Consider the following 15,433-nt stretch of genomic DNA (forward strand, 5'->3'; position numbering starts at 1 on the left):
TAACAGAGGAGGCTCACAGATGACTTTGTGAGTGGGCAGAGCCAAAACGGCTCCGAAAGCCTTGCAGGCAGCACAAGCTCAGCTCTCTGCGCAGGCAGGGGAGATGGGGACGCGAGCCCCAGCATCGGGGTGCATCCTGTGACACCGTGGCAGGCCTCGGGGTATCTTCTAAGGCTGGAAAAGAAACACTGAGTCTGGGGGCAGAAATAACTAATGGGGAGAGAGAGAGTTTTGGGGGAGGTAGGAAGCCAGAAGTTTTTTCACCCTGAAAAAAACATCACTGCCTTTTTAAAACTGAGCTGCAAGGTTTCCCCTCTGCTTTTCTCCTGTCTTTTTCTCCTGGGAAAGGGAGAGAATTGGGGAAGGGAATCGCTTGAGCGGTTTGGGGTGAGGGGGCTGGGAAGATTCTGCCAGATGTGAGAAAACGCTGGAGAAGGGGAAAATCTCAGAGAAAAACTTCCTTTTTTGAGAGAGGCTACTATTCCATTCCTTAAAAAAAAAAAAGAAAGACCTTTTTCATGAAAAAATGAAAAATTTCAGGCAGTCCCATTGTTTTGCTGCAGCCTTTGATTTAACTACTTGAGCAAGTAGTCGACAAAACCCTCCGTGTTTTTCAGGAGGTTTCTTAAATCCTGCTGAGGTATGGGATTATGAGAAACAACAAATGGCAAGCTGTCTCTAACCCCACAGACTTTCTCACTCTCGTTTTCTCTCTCACTTTGGAATAAAAAATGCAGTGCTCCCTGCTGAGTTCTCTTTAAAATTCACATTGTCTCTTCAAATAAAGGCTGGGAGGGTGAGGTAGTGCTTTGAAAACCAGAACTCAGTCATACATTGCAGGGCCAGATCCTAGAGGATTATTCTCTCTCAGGACACTTTATAACTTCATGAGAACTTCTGGCCTGACTTGTCTCACCAGCTCGGTGCGAGTGGCCCTGGCGGATGGCAGGGTGGCTGAGATTCCTACACCCCTTTCGAGCAGCATGGCTGAATTTGCCCCTGGAGACCTTTTAAACCATGATAACGCAAACTCCAGCATTGCCCCTAAGGGTGGCTTGGCCCATTTCCCAAGCAGGCAGGGGACGCTCCCTGCGTCGCTGCCGGAGGGACAGCCCCGCTGCAGCAGGAGCCTCTCCATTGCAGCTGGCCCGGGCCAAGCTGCAGTAATACGGCTTTCCATTGCTTTTGGTTAATTCCTCGACTGCAGCAGCCTGCGCTGCCCCTGGGCTGCTGTAAGCTGCCAGCATCGACACTGGAAAGCTCAGAGCTGAACGAGCATCTTGTTCCCATGAGAAGTGCCTGGCGGGGCAGCGTGGCCGTGCTTTGCTGTCGGCGCGCTCTCGCCGGGGAAATGAATAGAGGGTCTTTTCCTCCCGGCCCGCCCGGCATTTCGCTGACAAAAGCTTGAGAGCAAGGGGGTGAAGCTGGCAACTTCCTTTGCTGTTGTTTCAGTCTGTCCTTCCCCAATGTGGCAACGAGAGAAATGAGTATAATAAAGGAACGTATTGAAATGAAAACCGCTGCACATTTCCTCTCTCTTTATTTTTTTTAATAAAACAGTGCTGTTTCCAGGCCAACACACTGTCATGGGGCAAATTGCGCTGTGCCGAGACAGCACCAACGCAGACACGCCGGACACTGCAGCAGGGCAGAGCTGCCTCTGCCGTATCTGCACCCAGGGCACACAGTCACCGGGAGCTCACCATGCCAGGCAGGGAGCAAGGGCTCCTTAAGCAGACCCTTTAAGTGACATTAAAGCTCTCTGAAATTACGACAGCGCCTGTCATTCTTGCAGTACTATTTCTGTGATTTTCGGTAAACAGAAGCAAGCAGCAATTGCTGTGCTTAAACCACTGTTTTAGGGTTTAGTGGGGCTTGTTTACATCCGTGCATGTGTCTGTGCGCAGGGCTGGGGAATGAAGAGCGGGTGGAACATTTTGGTGTCTGTGTTCCCGAGGCCTCTGTCCTGCCAAACTATTGGAAAGGTAAGATCAGTGAAAAAAAAGTCGGTTTTGAGGAGTCTTTCATGCACATAGTTCAAATCTGTCACAGCGATGTCGAAATTCGTCAGCTTAGCCAACCTATTAAACCCGGAGCAGAGCTGAACCATCTACACCTCTAGTTAAGGAAGAACAGCCGAGCCAGCCCTTTCCGACCCCTACCAGGGAACTTCGCTTTCCTTGCGAGGCACTTTGGACGGGAGCGTGGGTGCCAGGTGGGAGCTCCCCACGGCCGGGGATGCCCAGCTCCGGCTCCAGCCCTGCTGGGGGGCGAGGAGCTCGGGGACCCCGGGCTGGCGGGGACTTGGCTGCGGGCAGAGCCGGGGGCGGGCCGGGGTCCCGGCGGGCGGCGGGGGCGGCGGGGGGGGGCGCCTGCTCGGGGCCGGGCCGGCGGCGAAGAGGACGGGTTGGCGGGCAGCCCCGCGCTCCGCTCCGCCTCGCTGGGCGGGCGGATCCCAGCTCCTGATTTTCCCGGGGGCTGCGGAGGCTTGTCCCGGCCCTGCGCGATCCTGCTTGGCTGCCGCCCTCCCCGCCTCCCTCCTCCTCCTCCTCCTCCTCCTCCTCCTTCTTCTCCTCCTCCTCCACCACCACCACCACCCCATGTGCTTCCTGCCGGGCCAAGTTTGCAGAGCGCCGCCGCACGCCGGGCCAGCGGAGCGGAGCCGCAGCGGAGCGGGGCGCACGGCGGCGGGGTGCACGGCGGCCCCTGCGCGGCGCGGCGGGGCAGGCTCGGCGGAGGGCCGGCTCCGGCCTCGGGGCGCGCTCGCCCGGCCCCGGCGGCCCCTGCCCGCCCGCACCATGCCGCGGCGGCGCGGCTGCCTGCCGCCCCTCCTCTGCACTTTAGCCGCCCTCAGCCTGCCGCTGCTGCTGGCCGCCGAGCCCCGCGCCAAAAGTTGCTCCGAAGTGCGGAGGCTCTACGCCGCCAAGGGCTTCAGCCAGAGCGAAGCGCCCAGCTACGAGATCAGCGGTGAGTCGCGGTCATCGCCGCCGCCTTTGTGCGCCCCGACCCCGCGGGGCGCGGGGTGCGCCACCGGCCGCCACCTCCCCCCCCCGCCGCCGCCCCCGGCCCGGCTCCCCCCGGCCCGGCTCCCGGGGGCCCGGCCCGGCGGGGCGCGGTGCTCGCCTCCCCGGCGCTCGGCTGCGCTGGGCTCGCCTCTCCGGGGAGCTTCTCCCGCCGGGCCCCGGCCCCGCTCCCCGCCGCTCGGCCGGCCGTGTGCGCGGCGGCGGGGCGGGCGCCGCCAGCCCTCGGGCCGCCTTCCTCCCCGGCGGGAGCGCGGCGGCCCCGGCCCGGCCCGGTGCCGCTCGCCCGGCGGCCTGCTGCCGAAGGGTCGGGGAAAGGGTCGCCTTTCTCTTTCTTTCTTTTTTTCTTCCTTCCCTCCGCCTCCGTCCCGAGGTACTTGCGCATCCCGGGGACAGGAGTGCTCGCAGCCGTCAGCAGTAGGACATGGTAGCTAATGTGCTCACACCCAAAACATTTTATTCTTTTTGTTTCATCCTTCATCTCCCTCCCAGGGCCGCTGCTTTTATTTCCCCTTCTGAATGACCTACTGGACCGCATTCTCCGCGGAACAAAGGAAGTGCCTTTTTAGCTGGAATCCTCGGAGACCACCAAGGACTCCAGCTCATGCACTGCAATTTCGCACTACTTTCAACAATAACAAAAATGCATGACTGAATGGCTCAAAAATGTGGAGTGTTAGAGGCATTCACTTCGGTCTAGGGACACTGTCACAACACAGACGGACCCCAAGTAAATACCTTTAGACGGCTAAGATAGGAGCTGGGGGTGATCTTTACCATTGGCGCGCCCTCCAGATATGCATACATTATCCTTTTCACTGACAAAACGAAAACGATTTCAGTGCTTTTATATTGTCAGACTAATGATATGCGTTTCGCCTACATCTGTTTGAATAAAATTGCGGGTCCGTTTACTTCTCCAAGAAATATTTTAATGAGAAACGTCTGACTGGTTGCAGTTAAAATACTCTCTCCCCTTCACCCTCCCTGCTTCGTAAAATGGTCTCTAATAAATAGGCTTGGATTTGATTTGAGTGCAGCCCTCATCAGTGTAGGATCAGGATGTGAGCGGCCTTCCTCGTACGTCCGGAAGGTTTGACCTAGTCCTTATTTTATATAGCGTTGTTTAAGGTGACTTGGTGAGCTTTGGAGGATGTTCGGAGTAAGCCCTGCTGACAGGGCTTCCATTTAAGGCTCTAAAGCTGTTGTCGGTTTGACTCTGTGCTTTTTGAAATAAAAGGTTGGAGAAATGCGATGAGCAAGGTAAGATTATTTTACAAAAGAAGGGCTTTCTGCCATGACACGCTGGAAGTATCAGCTGGGTTATGTTGCTGTTCCAGGGGTGTGGGGAGTCTGCGTCTGGCCTCGCTTGGAAAGCAACAGGTCTTGCAAAGTTATGTTTTAAATGTCACCCTGCTCTGCAGGGTGTTTCGGAGAGGATGGTGGCAGTCTTTAAAGGAGGTGCGTTGGGTACAGCTTTAATGTGTGGTGTACCTCAAGTGCGACTGCACTTAAAATTAGATCTCGAGTGGGGTGCTACACCTGCTGCAGTTTCACGTTCCCCCTGCGAGTGCACATGGCTTCAGTGTGTTTAGAGGCTCTGGGTCCCCTTTCTTGACACTCAGCCGGCATATGTGGACGGGCAGGTGGTAACTGCTCACCCTGCTGCTGGTTTTTAGCTTTCTGAGCATGCAGTGCTTCGCCTGGCATTGCCTTTGCAGGGTCAGCACGGGGAGCCGGTGTGCTGTGAGCTGGGTGGGAAATGCTGATAGTGCTGGAGGCTGCGTTCTGCCACCAGGGCGAAAGGTCTGCGGTGTGTATTGTGTCTTGAAAAACGAGTCATGTGCCAAACCTTTGATTTCATTTGGTGTTTCAGGTGATAGCGGTGTGTTTTCCTTCAGGTGGGTAAGTGAATTGGAAAGGCAGTTGCCTGGGAGCCTGGCTAATTGGTAAGAACGAGATAAAGGTGTATGGGAAAGGGCTGTGTGTTTGGACGAGTCTGCTATTGGGGCGATGGTGGAAACTGGTGATTTCTGCTTCATGGCACCTCTCTGCTTGCCAAACGTTGGTGGAGAACAGGTTGGAGAGTGTTCAAAGGGCTGTGATGCTGATGGGATAACGTATAGAAACGTGGTTGTTACTGGCATGAACTTGAGTACGAAGTCCATCAAGTTCTACTTTAGATTTTTGTACCGTTTTGGTGGATTGTGCTTTATTCACCCATTCTCTTACAGAATTGCTTTAGATCAGAGTGCACAGACAGAAACTTCCTATCACCTTCCCAAAAAAGTGTCCTAAAAGCTGTGGCAGATTAGTTCCCGTAAGTGTGGTGACTACTGTCAAAGCAGAGATTACTGGTCCTGCAGAGTGTTGGCCTTGAATTGTCAAAGTGAAGCAGCTGGGCAGCATGGGCAGATATGCCCCTGCACCGGGCTGTGTGACAGCAAGTGAGACTCATCCTTGCCAGATGGGCTCAGGAGTCATTCAGGGTTTAGCAGCGCCTCATGTGGACTTTTTTGCCATGTTTATCTTCTCCTGGAGCATTAGGTGTGTGCACGTTTTTTGGTTTATCTTCTTTCAAGAAGGGGCCCGTTCCAGCAATCTTTTTATCTGTATCATTGCTATTTCAGTCACATTAAATGGCTATTGCTTGTCCATAATTACCTAGGATTCAATTTAATATTTGTTTAGACCAGTTTTTGGATGTAATTAGAATATGCAGAAATGGCAGGTTGTACCTTGCTGAAGTACATAAGCATTTCTGAAAGAAGTGCACAGCTGGTCAACTCATTGCTTGCTTGATAAGAGGTGTATAATGTGTGGAACATAAAGAAATTGTTTCCTTTTATGTTAACTTGGTGTTAGAGGTATAAAGACAGACTACTGCTAGAAGTCTGTATGGAAGTATTTCATATGTCGTGACCCTTGGTACCGCCTTGCATGGGAGTGATCTCTAGTAGCTCCTGCACCTATAGCCCTGTGATGTGTGTGTTGCAAAGCACATGCCAGTGGTGAGATGCAATCTTGCTGCTGTTGCTGGAGAGGCCAGCGTTTGGATAGAGCTGATGTAGGTGGTTGGTATGTGAAACTTTACTCTTGATAATATCTAGATAGTAGGTGGAGTGGGGGGAGCACCAGCCTGTAACTGGCTTTAAGATTACTTCAAAAGTTTCCTGAGGAAAGGGCACATCTTGGGAAGGTCTTGGTCCTACAGCCTGTAGCTGTGCATTTTGTTCAAACGCTACCTGGGAAGTATCATTCCTTATTGAACCCATGTGTCTCGGGGCTCTGTTGGTGATGGAGCAAAACTCCCTGGGAGCGACCGTCTGCAAGGGCTGCTTGCAACTGTTGGTCTGGTGCAGCTGCAGAATGAAATGCAAAGCGGGCTGGTGTTGGTGGCATCCGGAGACCCACAGTAGGTGGCTGTGACTTAAAAACAAAAAGAACCCCCAACATTTCTTTCAAGAGGCTCCTTCTTGCCCTCAGGTGTTAAACGGATGGAAATTCCTTCCCTTTTCCTGCTAATTGGAAGAAATAGATGTTTCTTTTCCTGGACTGAAAAGGGTTGGGGGAATCTTGCCTGTTGGTGGAAAGCTTTATCAGTTAACTTGCAAATTCCCTGCAGAAGTGTAGTGCCCTCTCTCACTGGCACTCTTTCCTGATTTTGTGGTGGCTTGGAGGCAGGCCTGAGTGGAAGACACCCTGTTGGGGAGCACAGACACAGAGTGAGCCTGGAGCCTGCCTTTGCAGGGGGCTGGGCGCAAGTGGTACTCCATGTTCAGCCTTAGTAAAGATGCTCGGTGTAATCTTTGCCTCTGTTTAAACCAAATTAATAAAATAGATGTATTCATTTGTTGGGAGCGATGGAGAGCAGTTCTTTCACCGTGACAGGGGAAATCACTTGGCCCTTGATTTTTTTTTTTACTCCTGGGGTTTTGCCCAAAGTAACTTTGGCGGGGGGCCCCGATGTCCTGCTGCTCGCTCGCCCCCAGCGTGTTTATGGTTGTCAGACGGTGCGTCACCCAGATGTGCGTCCTTGGTCGATCGGGAAAGTTGCTTTGTTGGCATTGCTGTTTTATATATAAAAGTTCAGTAAATGCTTTTTTAGTTTTCACGTGCTTCTCTTCCAACTGAGAAACGGTTTCTGGATGTCATCCAGGACTGTGTTACTCGTGCTGTCTGGCACTGCTGAGCCTGTTGCAGTCAGTCTGCACAAGACAGCTTCTGGGTTCGTTGGGGTGTAAGAAGCCCCAGATAATACCTGGTCCTCCTGGCCATCCGTTTGAAGGTGTGGAGCTACCTGGCCACCAGCTGTAGGTGTTGGCAACGGCTCTTGTCCAATGAAGGCAGCAGTCCTTGGCGGGCAGGGTGGATTCTCCTGCCCGGTGTGCATTAATGGAGCAATTGCCTGACCACCCGTGGGCGGGGAAGTGACCGTCAGAGAACGTCCTCGTGGCAAACGCAAGTGCTGGCATGGAAAAGTAAATGAGAGAATTGCTTGAATTATTTTTAGCTGCTTCTAATGTCATTTAGCAACTGGAAACAGCAGGAGGGAGGAGCTGGCAGCATGCAAGTTGCCCGCAGGCCACCGGCGGGTGTCCCGGTGTCCGGCGCTGGTGGCCGGGTGGCTCGGCAAGCGTTGGCGAGAGCCGGTGGCGGCTCCCAGCTGACTCACGTCTCCGGCCGCTGCTCGCCTGGGACTCTGCTTTCTCTCTGTAAATCTGCAGCGTGGGGTTTTGTTCGACTGCAGCAGCGCGCCGTGTCCTAGCAGCCGGCAGCGTGAAGCATGTGGTTAGCAGCAACTGCTTGCAGTGGTCCGGGCTGAGTGGGAGTATCGTTTTCCTTGGCAGATACTTCATAGAAAGTTCTGTTTTTTCTGCCAGAATAAGCAGTCATTACATTCCATACAATTCATAGTCAAATTATTATCTATTGTTAAAATTGCCTTAATTATCAGATGTTTCCTTAGACATGTAGCTGTTTTTTAAAGAGACTGAATAGAAGTGTGTACATTGTGCAGGAGGCCTGAGCTGCACAATGTTTTCAGTACTGTTTTGTAGTTTCAGGGAGATTTTCTGTGGCTTTCGAATGTCAACAGACTTTTTATTCTCACTAAAACGGCAGCAGAGCAAGGCCAGCGCAGCGGCAAGGCGCTAGGTTTGCCTCGGTCTCTGCCTCTCCCCTCTGCTGCAGAATTTGTCCTTGATACCTGTGGACCCGAGCAAGTTTAGGCTGAAGCATCGCTGCTGTGTGTGAGCAGTAGGTGTGAGACAGCTCTGGTGGGAAAAGTCCCAGACAAGCATCGTCTGTCCCGGAGGCATAGGTAGCATCTGCCCAGCAGGGCTGGGACCGCTGTCAGGAGGCTGGAAGGGTCCCAGGTTATTCGGGCAGCGATGTTCATGGTCTTAGCTTGCTCTGTGGTGTTGGCTGGTGGCTCATGCAGAACCCACTGTCCTGGTTGTGTGCAATGGGTTGCCAACCCTGGCAGTGCCCCAGAGCCTGTGTGGATGGAGAACGGCTGCCAGTGCTTTTTGAGAGGTGTCGGATGCATGGTTCTTGCCTCCCATCCCCTCCACCTGTGGCCATTCCCCTGTTAAGGAGAGGGGTGCTTGCCACAGGACTTCTGTGGATGTGCACATGTGTGTCAAGTTGCAAGGGCTCAGTCCTTCCTATCTCCCTCCTGCTTTCCTCCCCTAACCATGGGATGGAGCATCAGGATTATCCCGTCTGCTCCAAATCCTTTGCCTCCTCCCAGAAGAGGAGCGACACTCTCCAACGGATTCCTTGCTTTTGTTCTGGGTTTTTTTTTGGTTTTTTTTTTGGGGGGGGGAGGGGCAAGGAAATTCTTGTTAGCCAAAGAGGTCAGGGTGTGGATCTCCTCCGGGCGGCTGGGCCGAGAGCGGGCTGCCAGCTCTGGTCTCCGGGGCAATAACCTCCTCACATTCCTCACATTCCTCCTGCTTTCTCTTTCTTTTGAGATTATGAAGATAACTTAGTTCTCCCATTGCTAAGCAATGTGAGGGCCCGGGAAAACTCTTAAATTTCCCCCTTGCTCCCTAAATTACCTTGTGTGCTCTGAGATGCCCCATAGCAAACCCCTCTGGTGCCCTGGAAGGGGCAGTTCTGTGCTCTTTGCTGGGATTTGTGCATCTCGGGAAGAAAGCTGCTGCTTGTATTGTTGTTGGTTTTTTTTTTTAATTGCCAAGCATTTTAATTAAAAGAGAATTACTTTGTTGTAGCCCGTCTTACCTGCTTCCCACTTGTTATTAGTGTTTCATGAAACTATTTGGCCTTCCAGCAGAGATTTCAGGCCGTATGTGTTTTTCTTTGCCTCTGCAGTGTGCGTGCAACCCTGCAGAGGCTGCGCTGAAGCACTGGGTTTGTTCTGGGGCATTTTCTTCTTATTTACATCTTTCTGGTCCGGGAAAGATGCTCTGATAAAAGCAGCAAGTTGGGAAGAGGGGAGCTGGTGAGGAGGTGTCGGAGGGGGCAGGCATGGGGCTGGTGGCAGCCACGTGGGCTGTCAGCTGGCTTTGCCCCCATGAGGATGCAACTACAGTGGTTTTCTTAGGGCACCATTTTCTTTTTGCAAATGGCCATGGACATTGCAGGCGTCTTCCCCACAGGTTTGTGCCTTGTGGTCTGGCATATCTCGTGTCCCCGTGGGGCCTGGGAGAGGGGTTTGGTGGGATGGGGAAGGGTTGGATGTCCCCAAGGGTGACAGTGCATCACCTTGCTGGCGAAGTGCAGTGCTTGAAAGGATGGAGGCGGTGCTTAAAAAGTGTGCGTGGGGGTACCTACCGATGGGATCGGCCTTTGTTAAGGGCTGCCTGATATTGATTTTAATGTAACATTAGGATTGTAGTGCCTCGTTCCCAATGTAAAGCATTGCTTGACTTTTCCTTCCCTCCCCTCAAAAAAGTACTCTTAGAAATACTTCTTTTTTTTGTTGTTCATCTTTTAAGCAGAAAAATAAAATCTGATCATTTCCCATCTTTCTACTCATATTTTCTGTGGCTTATACAATTGGTAGCCGATAGACTTGGATTTCTGCGAGTTCCCTGTGAGGGACTTCTGTCTCTGCTGGTTTCGGTGTAGGAAAGGTACGTAGACAGCAGAGAGGAGCTGCCCTGAGCGAAGGAACTAGAAGGAGCACTTCTTTTAATGTTTCCAATTTAGAAGTTGAGAATTGTCTGGATTTTAAGCAAATTCAGATGGGAGCAAACAATGATGAAATGTTTAAAATATGTTTCAACATTTTTGTGGGAATAGGAACTGTTCTTATACAGCCGAGGCTGCAGCTTTTGGGAGGTGAAAATATGTGGCCCTTACACATTGTCAGCATTGTTGCTGCTTCCCCCCCCTTCTTTTTTTAAAAATGCTGGTAGGAAATTGGCTTTGGTAATTGAGTTTCTACAGAACCACAACATCCAATAGCTGTTCCTTTCCAGGGGTCACACTTAGGTTAGTTTAAGTAATGTGCAGTCGGTTTAACCTCTTGTGGTTTGTAGTGCTATTCTAGAAATTACTGGTGATTTGGGGTGTGTTGGAGTAACAGCTTTGCAGGAAAACCCCAGATGTCAGGGTGTCTGGTTTTCGGAGAGCTCTGACCGCTCACCCTGTGAAAACCAGGCGCCTCGTGGTATGTCCCTCGAAGGGACGTGCTTGCATCGGAAAACGTAGTTAACGCCTTTATGGCCCGTTGACTTTTCTTTTGAAAGAAGCTGAAATAACCCTTTGTGAATTGTTTACCTACATTGATGTATAACATCCTCCTGCTTCGAAGCACCATGCAGAGCCTGTGCTGGATCCTCAGGGTTGGGTCCCGTCGCCCCGCGTGGCCGGTCCTCTGGCGCAGTGGCTCTGACAGAGGAGCAGCAGTGCCATGGACCCCCAAATTCCTGGGGTTTTAGGGGATTTGCTGACAGTGGAGGGCCAGCTTTAAGAAATTATGAGCTGGGGTTTTAGCTTGGTAGCATTGACAGTTTGGTATAAAAAACTCTGTGTTGCAGGCTGCGATGACAGGGGGTGATAAATCATTCTTGGCTGGTGCTACAGGTTCTAATAATGGTCGTTTAAGAAGATTACATGGGTTTTAATACAAACTTTTTGCTTCTTTGTACTCTCCGCTTTTTTAAAAAGTGGTGCCTGTTTTGATTCAGCATTCTTGGAACATAAAGATAGAGCCAGGATTTTTACTGGGCTGTGATGCAGTTTTTTGCTTCTCTTACAAACACGGGGATCTTGTTGGAGTGTCTTTATAGCCAACTGGCTGGCAGCGTCCTCTCTACAAGGGAGCTTGCTTGCTTGTCTGTTTTAAAGGTAACTTTGCCCCCTGGAAGATTAAAGGGCAAACAGCTTCACCCAGCTCCGATGGCTGCTATTAGAAAGAAATTTGTGGTAGGGAGAGACTTTGCATGATAGCAGTAAGGGGGAAGGACAACCTCCTGTACCCTCCCTGGCTTTCCTTGGACCATTCCCATGGGAGGACAGGACATTTATGTGATCAAAGAAACCTGCACAATTACAAGCCTGATGGAAAATAATTCCCTTGCCAGGTATGTGTGGGCACCCGGGCAGGTTTTACCTTTGCTCTGAGTAGTGCAGGGTGGATTTTGCCCACCTGCCAACCCTTGGGTTTCTAAAGTGTGGTGGCCGGCGGTTTTGGGGGAGTGCAGGGTGCCCAGTGGGGCGAGGCGGTGAGGGACCAGCAGCAATGCCCCCTGCCAGGGCAGAGGCACTGGGAGCGGGCGGCTGGCAGAAACCCAGCGTGCAGACCAGAGGTCAGAGCAGTGCTACTGGTTTTGTTTGGACCGGAGGAAAACAAACAGGCATCCTCCTGAATTTTGGCTCGGTTCAGAGATGGAGCTGAGGGTGCCATAGGACTGTATGCTTTTTTTTCTCGGTGGGGGGAAAAATGGCTTTGATAGCATCTGCTAATGATTCAGTGCTGTTTACATAATAATAATTGTGGTACGTTTTCATTAGCTCTCATAATGAGATTGCTTTCTTCTAGTACAATTGCTTGCTGGTTGGGTTTTACACGGTTCTGCCTCCCTGCTCTCTGAGCACGGCAGTGGGCTTGCGCTGGGGCGAGGAGGCAGCGCAAAGGCTCTAAGCCTGGCCTGGCCTCCCTTCCCTGGCTCTGGGGACAGAGGGGAGCTCACAACTTGTCATTGCAAAGGAGAAGAGTCATAGGGAACTTGTATTGCCAGGACAACTTCTGAGACACCCAGGTAGTGGTTTGGAGCATCGTAGCAGTTTGAAGCATCATAGCGTCTTGGTGGAGATGGGTTTAAATCCATTTTGGATGATTTCTCCATATAGTGCCCATCTTTGTATTAAAATCTCTTGGGTTTAGCTATTGGCAAGGAAGCGAATCCACTGACCTGCTTCCACCGGGAGGAAGAAGCCAAGTCCTTTCGCCTCCAGGATACACTGTATCAGAAGCACTAATCTGACAGTCGACATGCATCATGGATATTGTTTGTCTATACGAAGCTACTGGATTAACTGCTGCAGCCCAACCTTGGCATAGTATTTATTTGCTTCCCATGTCTGAGTAATTGTGAACGGTGGCGTTGCTGTACGACAGGCTGCCAGCGCCTGCCTCCCGCAGCATCCTGCCGTCTGAGCAGCAGCGCCGAGAAGCTGCCGGGTAGTGCCAGGGGATAACGCCCACCGCTGAGCTCTTATTAAATAAATAATGTCACTGGGAGGAGAACACAATAGCGTGAGCGCTACCTTTTGAAAAGGTAAGGTTGGGTGTTGTTTTGTTGTAGGTTTTTTGTTTGGTGGTGTGTGTTTGGTGGTTTTTTTCCTCCCCCCTACCCCCCTCTTTTGAGCTTTATAGCGGATACCTTATGGTTTCAGAGCAGCCCTGAGAGCAGAGCCGAGTGCTGGCAGGCAGGGCACGGCTGGCATAGCAGACATGCGGGCACAGCACTGCTCCAGAGCAGGATGAGTCCCTGTGGGGCAGTGGGTGCTGTCAGGAGGGTGTGGGGCTGCATGCATGGCTTTGCCACTTGCTCGTCCTAGGGGATGCATACCCTTTCCCTTTCATCTGCAAGTTACTACTTCTTTAGAAATATACCCCGAATGATTTGCTGCCAGTGGTGGATTAAGTGCTTGGCTGCTGGGGGGGAGGGCCTGGGCAGAGGATGAGTTGACCTTCTCCTTTGCAAAACAGTGTTGTGGGGGTTTTTTGGGTGTTTTTTTCCTTTGGGTGGATTTTTTGTTTTTGAGGGGGTGGAGAAGATGGCAATGCTCTCAGCCATGTGGCTTCTGCTAATTAACCTGAGTTAATTGGGGCTGGTTGGAGAGCCATGGCTTGGCAGGTAGAGGATGCTCGAAGGGATGGAGCTGAGGGCTGTTTCTGCCCCATTGAATCCAGCCTGCCAAAGGGATGCAGAGATGCTGGTGGCAGGCGCCTAGCTAGCAAAACCCCACATAACTCAGTCCTCTGCTTTATTAAAGGCTCCTTTATACCACCTTTTTGCTGTAACCCCAGTGAGAACAGCCAGTCTTTTCAGCAGCCTGAAACCTTCCTTACCGGGAAGGCTCCTGCGCAGGGCGCAGCCTGGCTGGCATGGTGCTGCTCCAAGTCAGCTCCAAAGCTGCTTTGAAAGCACAGGCTGCAAGCAGGCGAGGAGGCCAGGTGAGCCTGGTGCTCCCGGACAGTCTTTGCCAGCCTTGTCGAAACTGGGACCATCCTGCTCACCAGCCAGCCAGCTCAGCAGGGTATTGAAAAATAGTTGTGGCGAGTAGGGGTTAATTTCTAGATATCAAAATATGCATAAAAGGTTAAAGGAGACTTCCTCCTTGTCAATGAATTACGGCTTTAAAATATTTGCATTCTTTCCTGAAAGATTTAGGAATAATTATATAGCACTCAGGGGCAAGGCATTGCCAGATAAACTTCACAACTCTTTAAGTTGTACTCGAGGCAGGGTTTCCTGTAAATGATAGCTTTGTTTAATTTTACAATACTGCTTCCAAATGTTTGCTGGGTATGAATTGCCAGCTAAACTGGACTTATGAATCTGGAAGAGTATTTATTTGTTTGTTATTGTGGACAATAAAAGCTGCTGTATTTGGCCAAAACTTGGCATCTCCTTTCAAACTTCTAGGCATCCTTCCCCAGCCAGGTTTGGTGGGGTGGGCAGCCAATGTAGGGTGCGAGCAGCTTTCCAGCTTCTCCATTCAAAATCCCTTAGCTGCTTTAGGATCTCCTCCTGCTCTGCCTTTCTTTTTCTGGGGTTGGGAAAGGAACGCTGCAGTCGCAACGCACATACTTTATTTCCATTACTCAAAGCCGGAGTCATGCATAGTTACAGCCAGAGACACTTCAGCAGCTCTGGGGATAACAAGATAGCTGACAGACTGGAATGCGGATTTATCAGGGGTAAAAACTGGCAAAATTCCTTATTTCTGAGTCTTCTTTTTAAATAGGCCCTTCATGTTCCTGCTGCATGAGCCCACCGTGAGTTTTAACCCCATGTGTTCTCCCAGCTGGATCCAGGGGTGTGCGCCAGGGCCGCCCGTGTGTCTTCTGGGATTAAATTGCTCAGTCCCAGTTAGTTCCTGGGTGTTGTTTTTTAAAGTACAAAGCTCTTAGAGAAACATTTTTAATGGGTTTTTATTTTAAAGTGCAGGCCTTTGCACCAGATGTGTCTGAGTGACCACAGAATGTAAATTCTACTGTATGTTGCCTTTGGACTGGCAGTTTGGGAGACTACTGGGCAGTTAACATAGGAGGATTGTGCCATGAAATCTGCTTCCTTGGGATTTGATTCATATTAATTTCTTCCAGAGCAAATCCCTTTTATTGGCTTCAGTTATATTTTGATGTAGAGCTACTTTTCCTGTGCCTTTGTTGGGACCTGGAAATATTTATATTGCTGTGAGAAATAGGTCATCTTCGGCTCTCTGGCTTTTTAGTAATAGATACCTTTTAATATTCTGATACACTGAACAATTTCTTTTTGGGGAAACAAGTTATAGCAGAAGAAGCACACTTGGAAGTTAAATAGATTAAGTGAAATCACTCAATTACAGCAGCTAGGCTCAGAAGAGAAGCCGAGCTGCAAGTTAAAATTTAACCTTTCCCAAATCATCTGTGAGCAGCTCGTGGTGTAGCAAGACCTGCCTGGTGCCAGCCCAGCGCGGGAGCCTGGGGAGAGGGCTCTGACGTGGCTGTCTGCGGGGTGGGTGGATTGGGAGCTGGTGGTTGTGCCTGTGGTTGTGCGTCTCGACTGGCGGAGAATGAAGAGAATTTCACTTTTTATTGGAAAAGGAAAGGATTGCTCAAGGATTGCAAAACAGTTTGTTTTGGAAAAAAATGTCATTGTTTGAAAATAGCACGAGAGCAGGAGGGGGGCTGTCCCTAAGTCTGTGGCAGTCTTGAAAATTTT

At 51.1% G+C, this 15,433-nt stretch overlaps 1 protein-coding gene across 1 annotated transcript in view; it reads left to right on the forward strand.

Annotated features, from left to right (window-relative positions):
- Window positions 1-2,585: 2,585 nt before the first annotated feature.
- The window catches only part of GPC4 (glypican 4), a 69,206-nt gene continuing 56,358 nt past the window's right edge, over window positions 2,586-15,433 (forward strand). The window contains exon 1 of the mRNA XM_075106812.1: window positions 2,586-2,967. Coding sequence (XP_074962913.1) covers window positions 2,601-2,967 — 367 coding nt within the window. The 5' untranslated portion in view covers window positions 2,586-2,600. The remainder of the gene's footprint in view (window positions 2,968-15,433) is intronic.

The sequence above is a fragment of the Phalacrocorax aristotelis genome, chromosome 11 (assembly GCF_949628215.1).
Source record: "Phalacrocorax aristotelis chromosome 11, bGulAri2.1, whole genome shotgun sequence".
Classification (NCBI taxonomy): Eukaryota; Metazoa; Chordata; class Aves; order Suliformes; family Phalacrocoracidae; genus Phalacrocorax; species Phalacrocorax aristotelis.